A 27,180-nucleotide genomic window follows, 5' to 3' on the forward strand; every position below is an offset into this window, starting at 1 on the left:
GAAAAAATGTGGCTGAGAAAATATGACACTTCCAGACCTACAAACAAAAAAAGAACACGGCAGTCTTTCCTGATAAGGGAGTAAACAAACTGTGCTGGGCAGAACAGGGACTTACGCGCACAGTATACAAGTGGGCTGAACTGTGGATTATTAGCCAGAGGCTGTTCCTGTATGTTGATCACTGCCTTGGTCAAGGCAGCACTATAGTTGCATTGAACTGACAGGCAACACCAGCAAAATGGGAGCTTTGGTTCCTGTAAGCAAGGTCTTTAGAAAAACCTATCATTGCAGCCCCATCTAGAGGCTCCGTATTGGGGAAGGCATCTTAAAGCCAAGCCTGTAACCAATAGCAAGAAGTTTGTGCAGTAGATTCCTAGAATTACATTTCCTAAATGTAAAGCTCTACTAGAAAGGTGCCTTTTCTGTTGTCCTTTCTGATTTAAACTACCCCTGAGCACAGAAGCCATCAGAATTAGCCAGAGAGTGGATCCCTTCCCTTGGTAAAGAATGCAAAATTTGCAATTACCACTTTGCTTTATGTATAAAATTACCATCCTGCTTTTACATTACCTAGTGTACACGTTGCTAGTGCAGCTTTCTTCTTAGGAGCTGTTATTGCTGAAAATGCTAAAATCCCACTCAGAACGTTAAGTTTAAAAGTCCACCCCTTGATACAGGAACCTTTGTTGTACACTGCCCACAGTCATTTGTTTTGTGAAATGGGCAGCTATATAAATTTGACCAATCAATCAATCAATCAATCCTCAGAATAATTTCCATGTTACCAGCTGCTCTCTAAATTCTATCCAATCCCGCTGTGGGGATCCCTACTTTTACATTTTATTCTTTTACTCTTTTTATTCATTTCTTATGTAGTAAAAACAGTTACAAACAGTAATTACATAAACATTTTAAAATCAGCAAATTTTAACATTTTGGATCTACAGTATAAAAAGGCTTCTGAAGAATTTCAGTTTTATCTAGCAACAAAAGGATATAAAGCTGGGGGGGGGGGGGCTATTTGAATCTTCTGGGAAGAGTATCCCATAAGTGCGCCTTCTTCTTCCTGGGTGTCACCTGCCTAATCTCTGACAAAAAGCACTCGTAAGGTCATCAGGATGCATTTGGGAGGAAGCCAAAGCACCCGGAGAAGCATTAGCAAAGAGATGCTGTTGAGAAAACTTAAAGCCTGTCGATAAATCTATGTTTAAGTCAACTTGTAGCCTATTTTCTACTATTGCCATTTTTTAAAGCTACCAGTTCTAAGTGACACTGTTGTTCTTAATTGCTAACATGGATGTGGGGATTTTGGATTTCTAACTTGTTTTAATTTTATTGTTGCAGTTTATATGTTCATTCTTCAGTGGCTCAGTGGAGAAAATGTGTTCATGCAATTAAACTTAAAGATTCAATACTCAGTATAGTGTAAGTAGTTACAAATGAATTTGTACTTCCCTAATTTAGAACTAATTCATGCAGAGTGAGAATTACTTTTAGAGTATTCATTTCTGTTGAAGGGCTTATATTTTTATTTTTGAGAAAAAAGAATATTGAGGTGGTATTAAGTCATGAAAATTGGCTTTTGATCATGAATATGTTAATAAGGATCAATCCTGGATACATTAATTGTTGGAAGATGATGCCTATTAAAGAAACGGGTGAAAAGCACTCAGCCATATTTTCTGATATGATGTGAGAGATCCATTGCCCCATGTGTGCTGAGTGAGCCTACATTGCACATAGCCATTTTAGGTTTATTTAAGTCTCCTTCCTGGTTGAGCAGTTGTTCTACTGTAAAGGCTGCAGAATTTCTGGTTTGGGACTGCACTCATATAAACACCTATTTATGTGCACTTTTCACACATACTGCATTCTTGCTTGTACTTAATTCTTTTCCTTATCTTGTCCCTACAGTTTCCCCTTTCCATTAATATTACAGTTTCCTGCCACAGGTTGCCCACCAATAATCTACTTAGTACAAAATGTAGAACATGAAAACTTTGTTAGTGGTCAAACAGATGTGAAAACTGGAAGTTTTCAATACATTCTCATTTTGAAATATTAGATTGAAGTTCTCATATGTTTGGCCAATAAAAATGTTTTGAAAACTTAAAGGCACTCTGAGTACATTTGATTCAGTATGTTAGTCAGTTGTTGATATGATAATTTTAATAGACACTCTGCTCCTCCAATACCCATGTCTCTTACAGATGGCATGCATTATGGATTCTTACAGCATGGGGTCTTCTACAGTTTAAGGGAGAAGAAGGCTTGGCTGAATCTGTAAATGTGTATATGAAATGTTGAGTGGAATTAACAAACATATCAGTTTAATACTGTTAACTGTAGTAAATATAACTTCTGCCCTTTTCTTTAATATAGACACGTAAAAGGAATAGTACTAGTTGCACTAGCCGATGGAACCTTAGCAATATTTCATAGAGGAGTTGGTAAGTGCTTTGCTCCAGTATATTGAACTGTCATGTATTTAACACTATTAATCTGGTTCTGAAAGATTTATACATTGGAAACCTTGTATATTTTCAGAGATGATCTGCTCAATGGGCAGTTTGTAATTCTTGAAGTACTATTGACCAATAATGTTTCGCTCAGTAATTCATTCAGTGCATATTCATTTATGAATATGTAAACCAATCCAATCATGGTGGCTCTAAGTGGTATGTAAAAAAAAACAGCTACCAATCCCCTCATTCAATAATAACAATAATATACAATAAAAATGCAGTTTAAAAGATTATAATTGATGTAACATTCTTGGCACTGGAAGCTGTACAGCACTCTAATCTCAAAAGTCTTCCAGAACAGCAAAGTGTTCATGAGCTTCTAGAAAGCCTTAAGAGTGGGAACTACCCTTGGGGGGGAGGCAAAGTGTTCTAGATGACAGGAGCCTCCACAGAGACTCTCCACTTTTGCCCTCCCCCCCCATCACGCCTCTCAACACCAAGGTCCTGAGCTTTATAGGACTTTGTAAGTGATAACCAACTTCTTGAATTGTACTTGGAAACATATCAGTAGCAAGTGCAGCTGTAACATCAGTGGTGTTCATGCCAGTAATGAGAATGTCTAGTAAGCCTATGAGTCACTGCACTTTGCACCAACTGAAGTTTTCAGTGGTAGCCCCATATGAAGCAAGTGACAGTAAGCCATTACTGACTCTTAAGTGCTCCTTATTCTAGTTAAGGCTGCAGTTGGCAAGCTATCCTAAGCCGTGTAAACTCCCTCCTGGACATGGCTTCTGTCTGCTATTCCAGGAGGAGCCATGAGTCCAAGAGGATCCTCCAGGGACCCTGTCAAGAATCAAATATGGTAAAATCCCAGAAACAATAGGCTTGTGAATGAATAGTCACTCTGTCTTGATTGGAATTGATCCTGAGTGTATAAGTGTACACTGAGTATAAGTAAATTTTATAGTCAAAACAATTGTTTGGAGATAAGCGAGTTGCTTTTCTTCCCATGAGAATATCCTAACAATTCCTCCCCTTTCAGACTCTGACAGACCCAAAACAGTGGGTCAGAGTTTCTGTTGCACCTCCATTTGGCCCAGGAGGGAAGATGTACAGCTGGGTATCATCTGCATATTGAGGATACTCCACTCTGAACTGGAGATGATCTCTCCCATGGCTTCATATAGATGTTACACAGGATAGGGGAGAGAACCAAGCCCCAAGCCACTTCATAATGGAGGATCTAAGGACTTGAATCCTCCCCCCACCCCAACAACAACTGACCGAAACCTCCTACACAAGAATGAGCAGAACTACCATAAAACACTGCCTCCATCCTAGGTAGGCAGCCCATAAGGAGAATGTGATCAGTGGTACCAAAAGCTGCTAAGAGGCTTAGCAACACAAGGATGGTCACCCTGCCTCCCATTCAGATATTGCCACAAGTCACCCAAGGGGGTGACTAATGCAGTTTCAGTTCCATATCTGGGTCTAAATCCTGACTGCCATGAGTCCTAATAATCTGTCTCTTCCAGGGCACTCTGGCTGTTGCTCTAACACTTTTCTTGTCTAATATAAGTGGATCCAAGGAAGGCCTCTTGAGAAAGTGGATCAGCGCCTCTTTCAAAACTGCCAGAATCACCCTCTTCCTCAAAGAGTTGTCCAGTTGTCCATTTCTTCCTAAATATTTTTTTTCTTTAGGTTGTATCAGTTTCCTCTCTGCCTATTTACCTTGATTGTCTCTTAAAATGTACAAGACTTTACAGACTGCCATTAATATTGGTTGCTGTCATGTATATCGGTAATATACTAGTGGTATATCTTCCATAAAGCATGTTGAAGGATAATTGAATGTGAAGAGATTAACTCACTATATCTAAATAACTCCTTATCATGGCTCTTCAGTTTACGTGAATGCTCTTTCAATATTGGGAAAATTTGGCTATTATTTTTGAAAATAGAGTGTGCGCTTCTTAGGCCTTTCTACAGTGGATTTTACAGTGCTGCAAAAATAAAGAGATGTAATATAATGACTGATTTCCTCCATGGGCAAGGAGTTGGACTAGATAACTGTTGCCATCATCTAATTCACCAATTCTGTGATTTTAGACTACAGTTGTATTTAAAGGTATTAAAAATTAGAAGTGTAGTAGTGTATAATACATGTTCATGTACACATTTGTAAATCAGTTTTTCTGACTTCCTTAACTGTTTCTTTCTTTATAGATGGACAGTGGGATTTGACAAATTATCATCTCTTAGATCTTGGACGACCTCATCATTCAATTCGATGTATGACTGTGGTGCATGATAAAGTCTGGTGTGGCTACAGAAATAAAATCTATGTGGTTCAGCCAAAAGCAATGAAAATAGAGGCAAGTGAAAACAAAATATTTCCTCAAACTGGATTGGTGTTTTTTGTCTCTGCTATTTATGCCGTAGAACCAGGAAAAACACTGCCAGCCACTATAAACAGCCACTATCTTGTTTGAATCTAGGGAGCCCTAATTAACTCCTTAAATATTTGCACAGCCTATTCAGTAAAACAGTCTTTCAGTACTAAGGGTTGAGAAATGTCATGTTCTTCCTCCAGTGTTTGCACTGGCTTGTATTCTGTTGCATGTCTAGCAGAAGTTCCTTGTCCATATCTGTTCCTTAAATCTCAGGACATCCCTGTCCATAGGCCTCATACCTTCAGTTTCACTACAGGTAGTCCCCGGGTTAAGAATGCCTGGTTTACGGATGACCCATAGTTAAGAACGGAGCCTATTGTAGCAACATTCGAGTTAAATGCCCAGTGGTTCCAGTTAATTACAAAATACTACTTATACAATATTCTACAAGAATACTGTTCCGACTTACTTACAAATTTGACTTAAGGAACAGAACTCGTTCTTAAACTGAGGACTACCTGTATTGCTCAATATCAAAAGGTCTTCTGCTCAAAATAGTTTCGTTACCCCTCAGAATATCTGCTTGGTAGCGGGTTTCACTTAGCATTTCCTAATTTATTCCTGTTTCTTGTTTCTCTTTATCTCCAACATTAGATGGTAATTTTTTTGAAGCAGGGATCTGGTTTTCTCCTCTACTTTTCAGTGCCTTCCACACTGATGCATGTCACCCACCCTCTCTACTTAAATGTACCAGAAGAATTTAGGTCTGTCATGAGAAGCAATAAACATAGAACAGTGATCCGGGTAGTATATTGAATAGGAACTGGAAATAATGTGTTGGATCCTGGTTATGAGCCTGCTGCTTTAAGGATAGCAAAGCTCCATTGCTCCTCCCCATAACACAGTCAGCGTTGCCTATTATAAGCCCTTCAATTCCCTCATGATGAGTTAGGGGAGAGCACTGGATGAGAACTAACATAGAAAAAGGGAAGTTTAAAAGGAAATGAGTATATACAGTATAGAGAAAATATCACTGAAGGCCAAACAGATGGAACAAAATAAGACATTAGCATGAACATTTTAAAAATAGCATTTTCAGAACTCAGGAGCTAACTAACAATAGATACTAATCAAGGGATGGGAAGACTTGCATTGACAGTCTTTTCACAATATAGAGAGGGAGAAAAAATGATCATGTGTTATTTAATGAAGACTCTTAGATGCTTGGGTGGATTTTAAAGGGTAAATAGGAGTGTGGAGAAGTGCTTTGTTATGAAGTCTTAACTGAGCCATAATTTTCTCTTAGAAATCATTTGATGCACACCCAAGGAAGGAGAGCCAAGTAAGACAGCTGGCTTGGGTGGGAGATGGAGTGTGGGTGTCCATTCGTTTAGATTCAACCCTCCGTCTTTACCATGCACACACTTACCAGCACCTACAAGATGTTGACATTGAACCTTATGTAAGCAAAATGCTAGGTAAGTCCCAGGCCTTGGAGTTTTTTTCTTTTTTTTCTTTTTGGATGAAGCAAATTCCTTGGGTAGATAATGTTTTAAGTATTTTAAGAAGTATCCTAGAAATTGTGGATAAACATTTTCCATATAAAAATAATACTAGGCAGGCCACTGACAACACCATCATCTCAAGAAATAAAAAAAACTTTTATCTTTTTGAAATGAAGAAATATTCTCATTGAAAGAATGGAGGAAAGGGGAATCTGGATATTTTCCTTGGAAAAGGAAAAATATAATTTTATTTGATAGCTAACAGTATACGTTGTACATGCATTTTATACTTCTAAGGATAGAAGTTTACAATGAATTGAGGAAAAAGATTTATTATAAAACAGTTTCTTACTATAGTATGTGTGTGCTTACAGGTATATGTGTGTGTGTGTGCACGTGCACAACATATTATGTAATATATGCTGTAATCCCAGCAACTGCAACATCTGTACAATGCACTCTAGAATATTTAGCTACAGTATTTGTAATTCTTATACTCTGAGCCAGCATAGCTGTTGTAGTCCTAACAGATCAGAAACAGGGCAGGTTGGGAAAGGCTGGGCTGAGCCGTATAAGTACCTTTGAGCTTGCTGCATTTGATTTCTTGCTGCACTTGATGCTGTCCCCTGGAAGTTACTCGCCATTGGATTGGTGCTAGGACCAGCAGGCTGAAGAAGAAATTAGGGTTAACCAGGAGATTCTTTTGGATCTCTTTGTGAATGAAGTCTTCTATTTTCAAAATAGCAGCTGAGTAACTGGTTAGGAATTCTTTGTTATTCAGAGAGTTTCCAAAGCTGTTTTGTTTGTTTACAAAACAAGGAGTTGGGTATAAACATTTTATAGATCTTCTCCGGAGAATTTTTTTTAATGTTTTAATGAATGCTACATACTTCTTTCAGGTACAGGAAAACTGGGATTTTCATTTGTGAGAATCACAGCTCTTATGGTATCTTGCAATCGTTTATGGGTTGGGACAGGAAATGGAGTCATCATCTCAATACCATTAACAGAAAGTAAGTTTATAAGAATGAGTGGTGTGTCCAAGAATGCCAGCAATTTTATACTAAATATGAAATACAGACCAGTATTTAGTGTTCTTCAACCATGCTCAGAATGACGTGTGATCTATTGTAAGCCTCTCAGTATCCTCAGATTGGAGCATCATGTAAACTGTAGCAAATCAATCAGTCAATCAATTGGGACTCTACGGGGATTTTTCCGTTTCTTCTCTGGCTGGCAGCTTAACTCATTAAAACTGAGGCAGTCTTGGTAAGGACTTGATGGTGGGGCAGAAATTCATGCAGTTTTAGAGTACAAGAATGTTGAACTGGGAGGAAAATCATGAATTTTGCTTATGAGAATGTAAGGTCTTGCAACCCAGTTTTCTGTATGTTAATACAGAAGAATAAGACATGCTGAAATGTGGTCTTGTTCTAGGTAAAATTTGGGTAGTGCCTCAGTCCTACTCTGTTGATTTGATTATCAAGAGTCACGATGTTCAATTCAGGAAGAATTTGTGTTAGAATTGCCTTAAAAGATATCATGATGTTAAATATGTTAAGATTAAATACATTAGAGAGTTTTTTTAAATTTATGAGTAAATGGTTATAAGGGACACTCATTCAACAACTCTGTTCCAGATCAGTTTCTTTCTACAATCTCTCTTTTCTTCTCTAGCCCTCTGCTTTAATGTTGCTTTATTTCCCACTCTTCTTTTTAGTTTGATAGACTTTGCAGCTGTCTCCTTTTTCTTCTGTTGCTCTTCCAACCCCATTATGCAGCTGAAAAAATAAAGGGGTGGGATAGCTTTTGTTCTGAGCATAAGTGCTAGGAGCAGCTTAATTTTAATTGTTGTACATTAATTTTAATTTTTTTCATACATGCAGTTATGAAATGCTATTTTATTTAATTGTTAATTTTCTGCAATTAAATAAGAAAAAAGTCCATATTTTTCTGTTTAGGGTTTCCACATTGGGAAACATACAGATCTGTTAATACACGAATCAGTTAACAAGTTTTTCTAGTATCTTCTGCAATATAGAGAACACGGTGGAATAGATCATTACAGAACGTTGCTATATAGTAAATATAATTACTTTTTAGCAATATAATAATGATGAACTTTTTTCATATTAATTGCTTGAGTACCATGTGCATTGTTTTCCATGCTATACCATTACATTGATCATCCATTAAATGTCTGGTTTGGCTTATGTGTCTTCAATAAACAAAAATACTTCAAATCATGCATATTTTTAAACGGTGAAAATTCTTTTTCAAATTCACCATAAATAAAAAAGGAATACTTCATGTTGGAGTTTGCGTGTGCTTCTTACTACGCTCTTTAGAAATGGCTTGTAATCTGAAGAAATAGCTAAGTAACTATTTTCCACCAGTTTTCCATAAGGCACAAGCTGTTAGTAGCCTCCTGTAGGAGGTACTATATTTTACAACGATGAGGTTGATGTCTGTGACATTATCCTTATTGTCTTGGAAAGCGTTAGTGGGACAGCATACAACTAGGTAAGTACTTGTCTCTCTAAGAAGCTGTCTTTACGCTGCTGGTTGCATAATAGCAAACTTCAAACAAGCTGGATACTCTGGATCCTGCTTGCCAGCGGACACATTAATATTTGACACATAATGCTCACTATCTAGGCAGATGGATTGTCCCCACCCCCAGAGAAGTTGACACTTTTTCTTTTATCATCGGGGGGCACGCCCAGCTTTTCTCAACTATGGGACACATTTGTTTTTTGATGGATATGCTAGTAGGTGGGGCTAGAATAAAAATGCCATCTAATTTCCTTTCAGTTACATTTTAAATAAAAATTAAAACATGATATTCTCTAGTCATGTGCCTAATATTTTCCCCTTTCTATCATATTAACACCGTACAATTTGGTAACATCTTTTAAGGTCTCTCGGCCTGTGCCCAGTTTTTTTGGGGGGGCGCATTTGGCCCTGGCACCTCTGTCTTAATATCTGTTTAAAAAGAAAGAGAGAAAGAGGAAACTCAATTTGTCAGTAGGCGACAAGTAGTAGCTGTAGCAATAACAACAGTAATAATCATTTGCTATTTGTTTTGCCCATATTCTTCCTACAAGAAATAATGTGTGTGTTATAGTAATCTTACTACAAATGTGCCTTTGCTAGGTAGGAGCTCGCATATGAAGCTCTTTTCAAATAGCAGAACACAATTTGTGGGTTCTGATTAATCCTTCTCCTTTGCTGTCACACCTATCCATTTTCCCCTCTCCTCCTTTCTTACTTTAGCTGTAATCCTCCACCAGGGACGTTTACTGGGGCTGAGGGGTAAGTGCTGATCCCAAACCAACCCCCCCCCCCTTGATTCTCAGGCTTCTCTAATAGCCCCCCGAAGGCTGTTCCCACTTCTCTAAAATTCACCCCCTCCCCTTTGTTCCTAAGCTGTGTTTCCACTTGCAGTTACCTGCATTGCAGTATTTTATGTTTGCTGAATGACCACCAATCCTACTCAACAGTTTAGTCCCCTTGTATTTGGTTGCAGCTGAACTTTTCATGCTGGCTTCTTGTTTTCCTTCCAGCATCATTTGTGACACCATAACCTTGTAGCTGTCATTAATCCACACCATTTTCTTTTGTTGCATACCATATTTCTTTCCCTTTTCTAGCACTGTTCAAAATGGAGATAGTTCTGTGTGTCTAGCATGAAAAAAGGGAAAAAATTGTAAGTTAAAAAAAATTGGGAGTGGAATATAGCACTTGAAAAATGATCCCTTAAATTCGCCAACAACATTTTATTATCTGTTCCTCATCCCCTATAATTGTACTGTTGGCTTTAAGAGGTCCAACGTTCATAACTTCCAAGGAAGGCTTCCTTTAAAAAGTTCTGTAGCACTTTCAAGGCAGGCTGTGTTTATTCACGGAAACATATTACAGTAAATGTATTTAGTTTAAAGGTGCCACAGTGCGCTATGATGTTTGCTATGACAAATTAGCATGGCTACCCTAAGAATTCCTCTTCTAAAATATAAAAAGAATTTTGTTTAATATTTTGACTATTTTGGTATTTCATTGATATACTTAGACAGTTGTTTGGTATTTTAAAACGACCTATTCAGCATTATTTGTACTGAACATAGACTTTTAAAATAACAAAAATGTGCAGTTATGCTCGACTAGCAAGCTACTCCATTTTTTTTTCTTGAGGTACTTTCAATAACTGAGCATGCTGTCTTTTATTTCTTTCTAGCTTTGCCTTGAATTGGCATTTTGTTGCCCTTTCTATTTTATTTATCTGAGTTTGCTTTAGCTTCTAGATTGGATACCACCAGGTTCCTTAAATCATTCTTTACAATTTGCCATTTCACAGGAAAATGTTTTGTTTCTTTCGTTGTAGCTAACAAAGCAGCAGCAGGCTCTGGCAACCGTCCTGGCAATGTAATCCGTGTGTATGGAGATGAGAACAGTGATAAAGTGACCCCGGGAACCTTCATTCCTTATTGTTCAATGGCACACGCACAGCTCTGTTTCCACGGGCATCGCGATGCTGTTAAGTTCTTTGTCGCAGTACCCGGTGAGCTTTGCGTGTAATTCCTCCCTTCAGCTTTTCATTTAATGAGGTGACAGTTTCTTCTGGAGTCCATCATAAAGTCCTTTTACTGTCCATCCATCAAAGAGAAATTGCTGTACATCGCTGCTCCCACTTGCAGAGATTTCCGAAGAGGAATCCCTTTATAGAACCACTGGTTTTCCATGCTTTCTGACTTGGTTCATCCAGAGGGAATATTTATTTCTAATTTTTGACTGCTGCTTTATATGAGATGTTGGAATTAGCAGGGTGTTGCATGCTCCAAAAGACTTCAGCAAGCTCTTTGTTACAGGTAGGAGATGCAGGTAGGAGGAGAGTTTTGGACAGCAACTGTGCAGTTAAGGGAAAGTCACACGATACTTGAGTATAAACAGGCTGTCTTGGATGTTTCGGGGAAGGCTCTTTCTAAAGCATTTTAAAAGACTTATGGAGGGAAAGTGCTTGAGAGCTTAAACTCCCATCCAGACTTCCATGCAGGGAGCAGGATGTCCTAGGTCCATTCCTCCCACAGTTGTCATGGCACATGACAACTTGCCTTGAACTTTACTAAAATAATCAGAGATGCATGAAGAACTGATACCAGAAAAAGGATGAATTTGCACTTGTCTGTCTGCAAGTCACTGTACCTTTTCAATTATAAGCATAAGTAGCACCATCAGTGGTGAACACTAACAAGATGAGGGGCCGTCATTAGCAGGGGGACTTCCGTAATAGGAAGAAGTAAGAAGAATAGTGGCAGAGTGGGAAATTGACACGAAGTTATAAGAGATGAACATGAATTAAACTTCAACCTGATGCTTAGGCTGTGTTTGCACATCATCCTAGTTGGGTTAACCATGGTTTGGCAAATTAACCAAATTTCCTGCTTAACAAAACACACTGTATCGTAAGTTAACCACATGGGTTCATACAATGTACTCAACTACTATTATGTGAACCAGCCTCAGAGTAACAGCATATGGAAATTCTAAAAGATAGGAAAGTATGTGGTCCTTGTGAGCAGAATATTTAACATAGAAACTTTGAATCAATGGAAAGACCAGCAAGGAGGGGATTACTAGAACATAGGCAAGAAGTTATTAAAACATTGACAAGATTTTCAGTTTATGTCTTGTTCACTTATAGGAGGCAATTGATTCAACACAAAGGGTTTGCTGCTGTACTATTTGGACTATCAAACTGCCATTCAAAAGACCATTGATTCTTCTGTGAACTTATGCTATTACAGGTAGTCCTTGAGTTACAACCATTCAGCGAACATACAAAGTTACAACGGTGCTGAACAAAGGGACTTACAACTAGTCCTTGAAGTTCTGGCCGTTATAGCACCTCCACGGTCACGTGAACAAAATTCGGGTGCTTGGCAACCAGCTCGGACTTATGACCACTTGCAGCGTCCTGCAGTCACATGATTGCCATTTGCACCCTTCCCTGCCAGCTTCCTCCCAGCAAACGCAATGGGAGGCCAGCAAGGAAGGTTGCAAGTTGCTGGGATAAGTCTCTCCCCTGTGCCTTTCTTCAGTTGCACGCATGCCCTCCTTCCACCATTTGCTTGCACGCACTCCATGCCTTCTTTCTATGGTCTCGCTGTGATCACACACACCCTGTGCCTTCTTTCCACAGCGTCTCTGTGATTGTATGCATGTACCCTGTGCCCTCTTTCCCTGGCCTCCCTACCATCACACACGCAGACACACGTACCCTGCGCTCTCTTTCCACAGCCTCCCTGCACTTGCACACATGCACCCCTGTGCCCTCTTTCTTTGTCCTCCCTACAATTGCACACACCCTCCACCCTCTTTCCAGTCTCCCTGTGATTGCACACCACACTCTCATTCCCTGGCCTTTCTGAGCTCCCCCACCCCCTACCCCAACTCGTGCACAGCCTGCACCCAGCCTCCTGTGGCCTCTCCCTCCCCCTTGCGGCACCCCCGCTCTCCTTACTGAGGGCTCCCTCCATTTCCTACTAATGACCTGCATGTCTTGGGTTACCACAACAACCGGGACTGCCTAGATTGCCATCACGAAGTGATGTGGTCACATGACATCAAGCTTTATGACTGCATCACTTAGCAACGGCAATTCTGGTTCCAATTGCAGTTGTAACTCGAGGACTACTGTACTGTTACACCATATGTTAGGATAACCTTAAGATACTTACTCATCCATTTTGCTGAATCTCTTCTTTTTCACACTAGTGCCACTTTTTATTTTAGCTGTGTATACAGCATACATTCCTAAAGGTGTGTTAATGCAGTAAGAAATACTTTTAATTACAATAAACATAAATCTCAGTCAAACAGTGTTGTAGCAGCCTGAAGGCTGGCATTCACAGCATTATTTCCATTTCATTAGATCTAATTCAGGTAGCTTATATTACTCTGACAGAGATACCATGCCTATCTTAGCAGGATGAGAGCTAGCACAAGGATGATAGCCTGCCTGCCTGCCCTCCTTTTGTGCCTGGTGGTTCACAGTACAATCATAAAGGCAATACAGTAAAACTTCCATGGTGCAGAGTTAAAAATTACTAAGAATACAAATCAAACAGCAACACAAATCAATCCCCAGTGCAACCTAATAGCATCATTCTCCCTCCAGAGATTAGGATGGCCCCGACCCTGTTGGCCTTTCATAAGGCTGTGAAGACCTTGTTATGTGCCTGGGCCTTGGGTCTCAACTCTGTTAAGGGCCCTGTTTCCTGGTTATATTAGCATCTATGGATTATAATTTTCTCAGCTGCTATATATGTTTAATTTTCTTTTGAATTGTGTTTGTAATTTGATTATAATTGATTTTATAATTGATTACCGCCCAGAGTCACTTGTTTGAGATGGGCGGCCATATAAATTGAATGAATCAGTGAATCAATCAGTTTCCAAAGGCTTTCTAACATAATTCAGGTTTTAGAAGCTTGCAGAAGGTCAGCAATCTAAAGACCAGTTAAATTGGAAAATATTGTTTCAGTCAGACCTCAAAACCATTTAATACTTGCCTTGTTATTTGCAGTGTAGCAACACTTCGGGCTTTTGGCTATTTGAAGGCTACGAGAACCAATTTCCACAGACAAGAAACAGATTTTTCTTGATTCCTCACTCCTGCCCCTCTGTGTGCATTCAAGTCTGTTCTGAAGAGTTCCCCAACCAAGCACAAATTTGAGGGCACTCAACAGAGGAATTTAATCTAATTCCCAGGATAGGCCATTCTGTTTGTTGATGGAGAGAGTTGAGTACAGTTCTCATAGTGAATGTGAAGTCTGTTGTCACTGTTCTTGAGATAGATCATCTGTTCATCAAAAATTGTGGTAAATTTTCGTTCTTGCTACAAAAGCCAAGCAGCTTGGAAAGTGAAATGCAGAAAATTCATTTTTTTTGGCTTTTTGTATTGTGAGGAGGATAATTTTGGGGAAGTATATTAAAGGTCTCTTTTGCAAGGATCCATTTAAGCACTTCAGCAGAGCTTTATATTCCTAATTTGCTCTACAAAAAAGTAACATAAATACTTTGTTCACATCTAGGTCAGGTGGTTTGTCCCCAAGTGGGAGGAGGCTCAGAATTATCTGGTGAAAGAATTTCTGCACAGGAACCCAACAGCCAGAGTCCTTTAAAATCAATACTGGTGATAAGTGGAGGAGAAGGGTACATTGACTTCAGAATGGGTAAGAACTTCAACTTTCCAAATATATTTTATTATTACCTTAGAACATGCCATTAAATAATAATCAATAAGATAGCATTTGAATTAGGTTTAAGGGTGTCTTGATTTGAGTTTGTTTTTTTTAATGCCAACTCTTTCTGTATTAATAGAAAATTAGATATGTATTCTGGGCCTTATAGGCAGGCCAGATTTTCAAAAAATGTTTGCTTTTTTGGAAGGAAAAAAATCTGCTCCTGTCAGGCTAGTCAATGCCATCAAAAGGAGGCAAATATAATTATTTCCCATAGTTTGACTGTGTTTCAAATCGTAACTAGTTTATTTAGTGCCATAAAACTCAGTTAGCCATTGAAAACCGATCCAGTCCCACTAGCATAGGTATACAGGTAGCCTCCAGATTAAGATTAAGAACACCTGGGTTACAGTCAACCCATAGTTAAGAATGAAGCCTATTTTAGCAAAATTCGAGTTAAATAAACAATGGTTTGAATTCATTACACAATACTACTTATACAGTATTATACAATAATACTGTTCTGGTTTACATACAAATTCGACTTAAGGACAGACCTTGGGAACGGAACTCGTTCTTAAACTGAGGACTACCTGTACCTCGCGTTATGTAAAGTCCTATTACATAGTTCTATTTCCTACTAGAGTGTGATAGTAAGGAAAACTAGATATTGGTTTTGTTAGTAAAATGAGAACCCTATGTTGTCTACTTTCTCATTTCTTTTCCATAGTTCTCCTTAATAAAACTTTAAAGATGAGAACCTGGGGACCTCCAGATGCTAGTCAGCTGCAGTTCCCAGGAATTCAGTTAGGTTGGCCAATAGTGAAGAAAGCTGGGATTGTAGCAGCAACACAAGGGCTGCAAGTTTCCACTCCTACATTATGACAAAAATATTTCCAGTTATTCAAGCCTGCAATTATTTGGAAGTTGGATCTTTCCTCTTCCTATTTTATAAATGTGTTGTATTGAATCATAGAGATAATTAGAATTGTTTGTATCTTACCTATTGCACTTTCTCCAGAATGGTTGCATGGATTACTGCCAAAATACTTCCCAGCAAGTATCCATTTTAGCTAAAGGGAAACTTCTGATATTATTTCACAGCTGACCTTGTTTCTGTTCTTTAGCTCTATTATCATAGGAAAGGAAAGTGCCAGAAAGCAATTTCTTCTAACAGACACAACCCACAATTCAGTATCTTTTGAGAATTTTGCATTTTCAGTGGCTTCTGGACTGATGGATAGCCATCTCCCCTTGATCTCAAATTGGCAATAAAGCGTAACAGCTTTTTTTGGGGGGGGGGGATTCTTTCTAATTTGCCTGTACTATCAACTGAAATATTCTTGCTTTCAGGTGATGAAGTTGGTGAATCTGAACTCCTTGGAGAAGCATTGCCACTTGAGCCTTCTGTAGCCAAAGCTGAGAGGAGCCACCTGATAGTGTGGCAAGTTATGTGTGGCAGTGAATAAGCTCCCGTGGAAAATGGCTTGAGACTGCAAAAGCTTTTGCATGTCTTTGGTTTGGTTTTGTTTCTGTGGAACCCGTTTCACTGCATACAATTTGAACATTTCTTTGTCATTTGACTTTATATCATAAACCTCTCAAACCTTAACACAGGAACCAGCTCATGCTGTTTTACTGCATCAGTGTTACAAAGCGAGAATAAATTGGTCTTCCCAAACAGATAAATGCCATATTTTGCCTCCAAAATGCACCTTATAGGCCCCACTGCAATCTGTAACTGAACTCTTTTTCCCCACTTTCTACAATGGATTAAGGTTACATTTGGAACCATTTTGAATTCATTTGCATAACATTTATAGAGTAAAACAGCAGTGTAATATTCTGGGTAGTATTTCAAGAACATCAGATGTATGTAATATACAAGATACAACGAACGCATCTAGAGATGGTTAAAATAAGTTAAAAGACTTTGCTTTTTTATTTCTGAATCCTGCCAATCTTGTGAACCTTTGTTATACTGATATCCTTGACCTAAAATTTACCAGGCATTTAGTTGTGTTTATTTAGTTGCTAATAGCACCAAAAATCAGTACCGCTATCCTGATTAAATGAAAAATGTGGAATTTTATGGGGGAATGGTTTTCCCAGTTTCCTTACTTAACCTAACTTGGAAACATCCAGTTTATCTCAAAAGGGCATTCTTAGACCAAATCATCTTCTTTATATACTCCTTGAGCAGAAGATAAGCTACTTTTGCATGCCCCTCCTTATTGGATCTTGGGGGATCCAGTTCTTGCCATGGGATATAGAAGGACTCTTTTAAGTGGTGAGCAAAATAACAGTAACAATGAATGAGAAATAACCTCAATTAAGTTTAAATTACATTATTTTTCTATCCATATTAGCAGCCTGTAAATGCCATTCAAAAGAAAGAAGTTCTATACAGTATGCTTCTTTGGTGGACTTAATAAAATGGTGTAGTCACTAATTTTAATGAATGAACACCACTGTATAAATCTGAGTGGTCCATCCGTAAATCTGAGGAATTAGAAAGATACTATCATGCAACTTATTCTGTCTTTTCACAATAAATTTTGGGTTCAGTATTCTCATTTGCTACCCAACTGATCATAAAACGAAGTTAAATGCTATATTTTTAATCACTCAGAGGATAAACAGCTTCTCAGTGTTTTCCTTGTTTTAAAATAGGAGTGAAAATACTAACATTCAAATACTAACATTCAGCTCATGTCCACTAAGAGACTCTAGCTCTTCTTGTTAGATGGGAGTTGATAATATCTACATGACAGAATGGAAGAATTTCTAAATTTGAAATGCCAACATTTAAAACCAGGAATTGTCATGAAAAACTGCCTAAACATTTTTATGCAATAGGAGCAGTTTGTCATTTGTCAAGGAAACATGTATTTAATATATATATATATATATATACATATTACTTTTTAAAATCATGTTAAACTGAGATCTATTGTGTAAATATTTATTTAGGCAGCTTTTTAATAAAAGAAACGATCATCTTATCTGATGAAAAGTTAATAAAATTCCCTTCAGATCTATTGGTTATAGATTTATATGTATAAATACTTTTTAAGCACCCTATTTTGTACACAACTAATGAGTTCTGGTAAGTATGTATTTTGACCACAAAGTGTGTGGTTAAAAATAAATTGAGAATTGTTGAATGTTTAATACCTTGGTAATAGATTTTTTTGCTCTCCAATATGCCCAAAGTGATCTGATCACAATATAATTAAAAATTTCAGCTGGGTTTAGGAAACATAATCAAAGGAACACTGATGAAAAACTATAAGAAAGATTCAGAGGACATGGATTTTTTCCCCAGAAAGTGCCCCCCATCCATTCATAAGCGCCTGTACTAGACTCATGTTTGTGTTGCACCTTTCATACTTTTCCATCATAGGAAAGCTTAATAGTCAGTTTGGGGAAGATGTTCAGGTGAGCTGGTGAAAACTTCACCGGGTGTGCCTAAAAGGTACACACAAGCCTTGCCAAAAGAAGATAGATTCTTAAGATTTTGTCCTACCCTCAGAGCAGTAGGAACCAGTCATGCAGTTCATAATTCTAGATATCCAAAAAACAGCCAGTTCCATTAACCCTGTCACCCTTTGCCTTTCAAGGCATCTCACTTGGATGAGAGTTTTTGGAAGCATCCTCTCAGCTTTTTGTTAGTGGTGGAATAGTTTTTGGAAAAAGAAATAAAATGCACATATATGTTTTTCATTTTTGTCAGCATTTTCATTTTAAGATTATTAGTGAGCTGTTTCTCTTTCCTTGCTGTCAGACAAAAAATGCATCTGGATAATATGTTTAATGACTTTCCAGATGCAGTGGGTAAACTGCCATTCTGTCCTCATTCGGGCAGTTGTCATTCACAGCAGAAAAGCATGAGTCCACCAGAGAGATCAACCCTTGTACTTGTGCAAGCGAGGGAATAGCCCCATTTTTCAGCCCTCCATTTTTAAATTTATTCCCTGTCCTAAAGAATTGCAGTTTTAGAAGATGGATGTAGAAGATCACTTTCACTTAAACTGATACACTCCCTATTCCAGTATGCTGTTAAACTGTAGGTGATAAAAATTTGCTAAGTTTCAAGCATCCAACAATTGCCTAACAAATCTGTTTTGAGAGTGTCATATGTTTCATGTAATCATAGTTCTAAAATCAGAAGTAGGAATGAATCTCTTGATAGTTAACAGCTTTGTTAATCGTTTGAGAGAGCATTTCAAGCACAAAAAATGCAGCACATGATTTGTTTGGGTAAATGTGTTTTGCATGGTAAAAGATAAAAATAAGTTTATGTATTCTGCCATTTAGTTCTTTTCTTGCAAGGTCTTCCTGCATTGGATCAGTTAGAGCTGGCAGAGTGTAGACACTTTATCATAGGCTGCCTTAGTAACTAAAATGTTTTATAATCTTCTAATATGCTAACTGTTCTAAAGAACATGTGTCCTGAAAATAATGTTTAATTAAATATTTATTTCCATGTGAGTATTATGAAAGCTACCAAAGGATTGAAACTGACTTGGCACGCTTACAGTTGACCCTGTGCATAAAGGATTTTGTAAAGATCCTAAATTTGTAAAAAATGACAGGGTGAAAAACACACTTCTTTGTGGATGCTAACTTTATTTTCTTAACAGGGTTATGCCATATTGTAACAACCTTTGTTTTGCACTTCAAAACATTGAACACTAAATACTTCTCTCTAACAATGTCATTACTACACATTTCTCTATCTGTTAAACATGTTTTAAGACATTTTATGGTCATTAACTTTTTGAAAATGTTGTCTAGACACTTTATGCTGAATTTTACTTTCCTCTGTAACCTTGAGATGAATACTGCAGCATTAAACCTGCTGTCTGTTTAAAACTTGAGGCTTCTTTTCTGTGAGCTGATAAGCTCATATAGCAGTGAAGTTATTTCAGTATTTATTATTGAATCCTTGGGGGTTCAGAATGTAACTTTGTACATGAAATATATATAAATATGTATATGAAAAGCATTCCTGTTTTGGTGTGTTTCTTGTATCTCTGCGATCAGCATAAATTGTTGTTTATAGTTTATTCATGGGAGGGGGACTTTTTAAAATTAAAGTAATGTATGTCATATATAAAGAACATGGATTTTTTGGGATTGGAGAGATGTGGGAAACTTCTTCACACCTGCAAATTTAACTTGACCAAATTGGAAACAGTGAAATTGTCCTAACTTTAATATTGAAAAAGGACAGAAATAAATGTGTTCCCATGCTGGAAGGAGTGGGGTGAGGAAAGGGATTCTAAAGTTATATTTGAAGTTTCCCAATTTTCTCTTAGCATGTATTTTTCCTTACATGAACTATACATGTAAATAAACATATAACTAATTTTCTCATAGGACACCTTTTAATTAATAAATGCATCAGTCATTTAAGTTTTATAATTATTTGCACAGGTAGTCCCCAGATTAAGAATGCCTGGTTTACGGAGGACTCATAGTTAAGAATGGAGCCTATTGTAGCAAAATGCGAGTTAAATATACAGTGATTCATGTTAAATGCACAATGGTTTGAGTTAATTCCAAAATACTACTTATACAGTATTCTACAATAATACTGTTCCGGCTTACATACAAATTCGACTTAAAGACAGACCTTGGAAATGGAACTCGTTCTTAAACTGGGGACTCCCTGTATTTGTTGTTGTCTTTTCGCCAGGAAGCCTCTTCAGAACAAGCCTGTAACAAGCTAAGTTGAATGTGATTTGTCCAAAGCTTCCTTATGAATTTGGGGATTCAAAGTTTGTGCAAGTTGATTTGCATTGCTTAGGCCAGAGATGGGCAGCCTCAGGTCATGTAGGGCTCTCCCTTTAGAGCCCTCTGATCACATTTCCCAAAACTTGCCACCATTGTTTCTTGTCATTTTGGTGGCAAAGGGTGGGGACACTTTAAAACTAGTATAAGCCCTAAACTAAACCCTTCAATCTTTTTTGGAACAACTAGCATATTATAGCACTTCTATGTATGTGACACTTCCCTGTACACTTTACCATTCACATTTGTCGCTTTGCTTTCGCAAAGAATGTTAAGAGTATTTACTCGGGGCACCAAAAGACTGCATCTTTTTGGATTAGGTAGATTTTGAAAAGATGAGTAGATGACCGGAAGGATGCCCAGTTTTGAAGTTATTTAGCCTCTGTTGACTACAGAAGTTGTCTGTTTGTGGATGATAGTTTCTTACCATTGAAACTGATAGTCTTAGCCTACTTCACAAATATGTTCATAAATAGATTATTTATATATAACTGTGAGAGGTGGTTTTAACTCTACCATCGCAAACCAGATTGCTGTTAGTTTATCAGAGAGAGAAAACATCTCTCTGTATGCCTACCATTATTACATTCTAGTAGTTTCTACACGCTTTGACCCAGTGATGCCTGGGGAAAAGTATAGGCCATCAAATAGATCACTTATATTGTAGCATGATTCTGAGAAAGAATACAGTAGTTTTCAGAAAAACCGCTCTTGTCTCCACCCCAGTCTCAAAGGGAATTATTATTCCTAGCAATTCATGTATGACAACCAAGTTGATACAGTAGTCCTCAGTATGCTCAAAATAAAATATTTACTGAAGAAAGTGATTATTTGCCACCACCTTCCCCCACCAGGAATCAAAAGTGTTCTTATAGCAAAATCTCTAGGCAATGAAGTATTTTTATAAAGAGTTGAGAATCAGGTTCATCTTTATTTCTGTAATTCTCTAAAATCATTATTCTGGGTAAGCTGTATAAAAAAAAGTGCCAAGAAGAAGCTGAATATGAACAGATGTTGTAGCTAAATAGCTCCTGTATCAGATTTATTTTACACATTTTTTGTGCAAATATGGGTATAAGACAAAATTCTTGTAATAAATGTTTATAAAATATGCATAGGTTTTATTAGGAAACCTGTATTTGTATTTATAAAAAGAATATTCAACGATTTCTATATCATAACTAGTATAAAATCTGAACTCTAATGTTAGGTTTACATTTAATTTAGAGTTGAGACAGCCATTGACTTCCTAAATACTGAATTATAACAAAGTACAGTGGTACCTCTACTTACGAACTTAATCCGTTCCATGACTCTGATCGCAAGTCGAGTTGGTCGCAAGTCAAAGTAAATTTTCCCATAAGGTTCAATGTAATTACCGTTAATCCGTTCCGGCGTCTGCGGACCACGCATCAGGCGGAAAAGCAGCCGCTGACCACGTGGAACAGGCGGAAAAATGGCCGACCACGTGGAATGGGCAGAAAATGGCCGCGGACCACGTGGAATGGGCGGGAAAATGGCCATGGACCACGTGTCAGGGGCAGAAAAATGGCTGCGGACCACGTGGAACGGGCAGAAAAATGGCCGTGGACCACGTGGAACGGACGGAAAATGGCTGCGGACCACATGGAACGGGCGGAAAAACGGCCGCTGGGCACGTGGCAGGGCGGAAAAATGGCCGTGGACCACGTGTCGGGTGGAAAAAAAGGCCGCGGACCACGTGGAACGGGCGGGAAAATGGCCGCGGACCACATGGAACGGGCGGAAAATGGCTCATAAGTCGAGGCAAATTCGTAAGTAGAGGTAAATTTTTGGGGCCGGAGCTGATCGTATCTCAAAAATTTCGTAAGTAGGGGCGTTCGTAAGTAGAGGTACCACTGTATTTAAAGTTTTTCCAGATAACATTTTCGCTATTCGTATGACTGTTTAAATAATTATACTTATTCCCCAAAATCTTCCCATTCTTAAAGGCACTTCAGTTTTCTTTTTTTAAAGGTATCAGTGCTTTTGTCTTTAATTCCCAATTTTATTTTTCCTGCGTAGCTAACTCTTAAGTGCAAAATATTAAATATATGATTCATAAGCCAAAAAAGAATAGGATTTTCCTTATGACTGAAGCTGGAATGGAAAAATCAGTAACATTGGGCATTCCTTTCAACGTTTTTAATGCACATTGACAAAGAATTGGCATGGAAACCCATTTAAAAGACTAGTTGTCAGAGCCTAAGAAATGAAAGTAAGTTCTGATTTTTTGATTTAGTCTCATCTGTTGCTTGAGAGCTTGACTTCCTTTTGAATGAACAGTTAAAATGTTGGGCAGTCAGAAATGAAATACCTACATTTCTAGTTGTTTCTGTTGCCTGAGATGTGAAGACTGGGAGACATGACAGGATATATTTAATAATTCAAAAATGTTAGAAATCAGTAGCATCTTTTAGATAGTGCTAGGCTATCTTTTAGATGGTGATGAGCTAACTACAGCTCCCAGCAGCCCAGCCAGCATGGATGATAGTGGGTTATGCTGGGAGATGCAGTTCAGCAGCATTTGCAGGGCCACAACTGCCAGAGGCTCAGTTTGAGGAGAGCAGGTCAGGACTATGGTTCCCCTACAGCCATCTTTTTCTTTGCTTTTAAAATCCTCCAACTGAATTTTGCCCCAGCAGAAAAGAAGATATTCAGGGGTCCGTAACTTATGTACTGTTTTTGTAAGTGTCTGTGTTACCCAGCTCAAGTTTCGTTCAGAGCTAAAAGTGTTTAACCAGTATATCCTTTCCTAGGAGGCAAATCCCATTCCTTACTTCGTTTTTGTTGCCATTTTTGGCATATTTTCCAATCTACAGTATCCAACTCTGAGGTACAGCAGCCAAAATTGCCCAGAGTCCTACAAGTTATAACTATGGGTTTGGCTAAAGAATGAGAACATTGGCAATTTTATTTTTGACCTCTCATAATATGAATCTCCAGCATGCAATTTGTCTTTTTCACAACCACCATATTCTGAGTCAGCGCTTTACTCAGCTTCTTCTACCACCTTTCTCCCAACCAGCACAGGTGTCCTCATTGTGTATGGAAAATTAGGAAATTTATACATACCTTAGACTGTTTATCAGGAATTATGGTTGTATCGAACATGATGGGTGGCTAAAAGAAGAAATCGGAAAAGTAATATTCATTCCTTGAAGGAATGAATGAAACATTCATTCATATTATTCCAAATGTCAAGGAATGGTTATTGGAAATGTGTGATCTATCTGTTCTGGAAAAGGCAATATTTTATACTAATCAAAGGATGCAGCAATATGTGTTGTTATGACAAAGATTCTATTACATTTTACAATAATACCTTGTATTGTTCTCATTATAGTAGTGAATTCATTGATAAACCGTTGACTACTGATAAATGTAAAATATAAGATTTTTTTTCCTCCTTAGTTTGTATTTTTAGTTTGTACTTTTAATTTTTAAAATTTTCTTTTTAAGATTAAAGATGGTTTTGTTAAAAAAAAATTTTAAGAAAATTTGTACACACAGATACATAGACATTCATATTATATTGGTTTGTGCTGAATTGCACCACCCTTAACTATTTGGCGTCATTGGGAAACTCACTCCTAACCCCTAACTACAGATAATGTTTGAATGAATTAAAATATCTTACTCCAAGTGAGATCTTTGGACATTAAAATGCTTCCATGAGAAGAACCATTTATTCCTATTCTCTGCTTTCTGATCTTCAACAAGCGCTGGTGCATAAGTGCTCTCTCATTCCATTCCATTCCATTCCATTCCATTCCATGAACATCAAATTTGTTCAGGAATCTCAGCAAGACTTTTTCTTGGATCTTCAGAATGTTTTTAACAATGCCTACCAGATCATTGTTGCAGAACAATACTGATTTTTGTTCAGCAGAAAACTGATCATCTGTATTATCGATAATTCTATCTTCAAAAGTGCTTTCCATCATTTTACTGGAACAGATATTACACCAACTAATTTGTAGTTTCCAGAATTTCTGCCTGACTCCTGGAGCCTCCCCCTTTTATAAAAATAGTGTTTGATTTTAAATTCAGAACTTACATTACACTGACAATAGTGGCTCATGTTAAGGATTTGGTACAAATTTTATTTTAGACTCCTGAACTGTTCCTGACACTGACTTCCAAGTTGCATTAAAACATAAAATTAAATGTATTCACAAGAATTGAAATTATTATGGATTCTTATCCCTATAAATGATATTCCTGTTTAAGTCTGGTAAGCAGTTTTCATTTGTATAAAGTTACTAAGAATATCTCATTTTTTCTCAAGTTCCTTTCTAACAAAATGTCATAGTCAACAGCTACCTGTGCATAGCTGTGGGTATTTCTGACAACATGTCTTGGTCATGTCTTAAAGGTTCTTACTGTATATTTTTAGACTATTGGGTTGAATTTGTATAACAATATAAAGATAAGTAGGCTAAAACTGTCATATGAATAAATTGAGCTTCAAAACCTTTTTCTTAGTGCAGAGGTATTTAACTATTTACCTGAAAATATATTTTACGAAAACCCCGTCAGTAATGCTGGCCCATGTCAGGCTCAAGAAACCTTGGTCTTGGAAGATTTACCCTTCCCTGAAACCTAGCAAATACGGTGGCTTATAGAATTATTTCTTAAAGCATTCGAAAAACTATAAAATTGGCTTTTTAGATTTAGACTGACTAGAACATAAAGGTGATTGGCTACATCCTCCTCCATTTTTTCCAGTGGTAAATACTAGATATTCTGCTGCTTTCTCCCCCGCACCCTCTGGGCACTGGGTCCGAGAGCCCAGTTGCAATGATTGGAAATCAAATGATTGTGGGTTGGCCTTGGTCATGTTATATTTTCTTTTTGTAGTTTTTTTTTACCTTGTTGGTTTTGTTTTCAGTTTTAAGCCTATGTTAGTTGCCCAGATTTGCAATTAGCAAATTGGGCAGCCATATAAATTGATTGATGGAATATAAACAAACAAAATTACAATTCTTTTTGTGAGCCAGAAAGAAAATGTCAGGCTGAGTGCCACTTAGAATGCGAAGAGAAAAAGTGGGTGAGTGGGCGGGGCACAGATAGAACTCTTGTCAGCAACTCTTGAAAGCAGCTGAGTCTTGTCCTGAGACAGCCACAGTGTATTTAAGGAGTTCCCAGAAACTGTTGGGTGCACACCCTGGTCCACTCTGAAGGACCCTCGGCTCTTCAGTTCTGAAGGGCTGCACAGCTCAAGCAGTATCCTTTAGGCTAAGATTGCCCATTATGACATGATTTTTTGACAATGGTTTGTTGAACAACCTGTGGGGGAGGTGTAGCAATTAAGTGTTGGACTAGGATGAGGACCCCCAGGTTCAAGCCCACCTGCAGTTAGGTGAGAGACTTCAAGCCAGTCACTTTCTTGCCACCCAACCCATCTCACCAGGTTGTTGTTTTGGGGAAGGGTGTGTTTATATATGCTGTCTTGATTTCTTGGAAGAAAGCCAAGAGGTAAATTGAAAGACTTGATGCAAAGCCATCATGGGTGTGTTTACATTTGTCAAGTGAAGAACAAACCAACTATATTAAAAGAGGCTTAAGGTACTGACTTATAGAGCTAGAGTGAGGAGGAAAGCCTGGAGCGCATCTGACAGGGATCTGGCTTTGTGTACACAGGCAAAATCAAAGCCCTGACAGGAGAGCACACCAGGCTTTGCAGACAACCGGCTTCTCCAGACAAAGTGTGAGTTTATATCTTAGTTCTAATTATATTGAAAGCACCAGGACTTCAGCATCTAAACAAGAATTCACACACACATAAATGTGTTGCTGTGCGTGTGTGTCTATAAAAACAGAAATTGACGTGCGTAATTGAAGTTAATAAATTAGCATTCCTCCCAGATTTTTGTATATACGGTACATAGGCCTATTTAGAGACCCAAGCTGCATTACATCAACCCAGTTCTAAGGAGAAGTGGGGCTGATATATTTAGGATTGCAGCCAGTGCCTCTTAACTAGTAGAACCTTTAACATGGCTGGAATTATCCATGTACCACATTAGCAATGTGAAAAAGAGAAGGGGGAGCTAAATAGGGGGGAGGGGGAATCTCTCTAAGCACTCACATTTTCACCCTCCTCCTCCTCCAGTTTGGTAAGTAAAGTCACCAGGAGCAAACAATCTGACCTTTTCTGATCAAGAAATGCTATCCAGCTCAAAGAGAATTCTTTTTATGGATTTTCTTTTTTCTTGTCATTCTCACATTCCCAAACCACTGCATTTCAATTTAATTTTAAATTGAACAGTTTAGGGCAGATACTTGAATTTGTGATATCAAGCTGGGGAGAATAGCAGTTGCATACCAAATGTTAGTGGTTTGTGGCACTGCCTATCTTTTGGCATTATTGTGACTCATTGTATTTTTGTTGTTGTTAAAATAGCACAGCTTTTCAAAGAAATTAGTATGTCCTGATTATTACCTACTCTGATATTTCTCATTTTGAAAGGCTTATAAAATGGATTATTATTGGGACCAGTTGTTACCTAATTTAGATAATACCTCTGAGTCAGAGATGCCCACAAAGTGTGGTCAAGTGGGTGGCCATGATGGCGCAATCAAAATTCCACCTGTTTTTTAATGTGCATTGCAGGTGTGATGCACATAAAAAGAGGCAGGGCTTCAGTCACACCACTGTGGCCATCATCTTGATTTTTTTTTACCACACTCTGTGGACACACCTGCCCTGAGTTCCTTTGCTACTGAAAACACACCATTTGCTTTCTCTAACATT

At 38.0% G+C, this 27,180-nt stretch overlaps 1 protein-coding gene across 5 annotated transcripts in view; it reads left to right on the forward strand.

Annotated features, from left to right (window-relative positions):
• The window catches only part of SPAG9 (sperm associated antigen 9), a 93,435-nt gene extending 74,414 nt beyond the window's left edge, over positions 1–19,021 (forward strand). For 3 of the 5 annotated variants that reach the window (XM_007424589.3, XM_088138449.1, XM_007424592.3), the window contains 9 exons: positions 1,345–1,425; positions 2,383–2,450; positions 4,692–4,840; positions 6,165–6,336; positions 7,263–7,376; positions 9,640–9,678; positions 10,745–10,921; positions 14,454–14,594; positions 15,957–19,021. In XM_007424589.3, coding sequence (XP_007424651.2) covers positions 1,345–1,425; positions 2,383–2,450; positions 4,692–4,840; positions 6,165–6,336; positions 7,263–7,376; positions 9,640–9,678; positions 10,745–10,921; positions 14,454–14,594; positions 15,957–16,072 — 1,057 coding nt within the window. In that variant the 3' untranslated portion in view covers positions 16,073–19,021. The remainder of the gene's footprint in view (positions 1–1,344; positions 1,426–2,382; positions 2,451–4,691; positions 4,841–6,164; positions 6,337–7,262; positions 7,377–9,639; positions 9,679–10,744; positions 10,922–14,453; positions 14,595–15,956) is intronic. The other 2 variants (XM_007424590.3, XM_007424591.3) reach the window with 1 other exon arrangement.
• The last annotated feature ends 8,159 nt before the right edge of the window (positions 19,022–27,180 follow it).

Source organism: Python bivittatus, unplaced genomic scaffold, assembly GCF_059951505.1.
Source record: "Python bivittatus isolate LINGU-HERP-01145 unplaced genomic scaffold, Pbiv_v1 ctg000220_np1212, whole genome shotgun sequence".
NCBI classification, from domain to species: Eukaryota; Metazoa; Chordata; class Lepidosauria; order Squamata; family Pythonidae; genus Python; species Python bivittatus.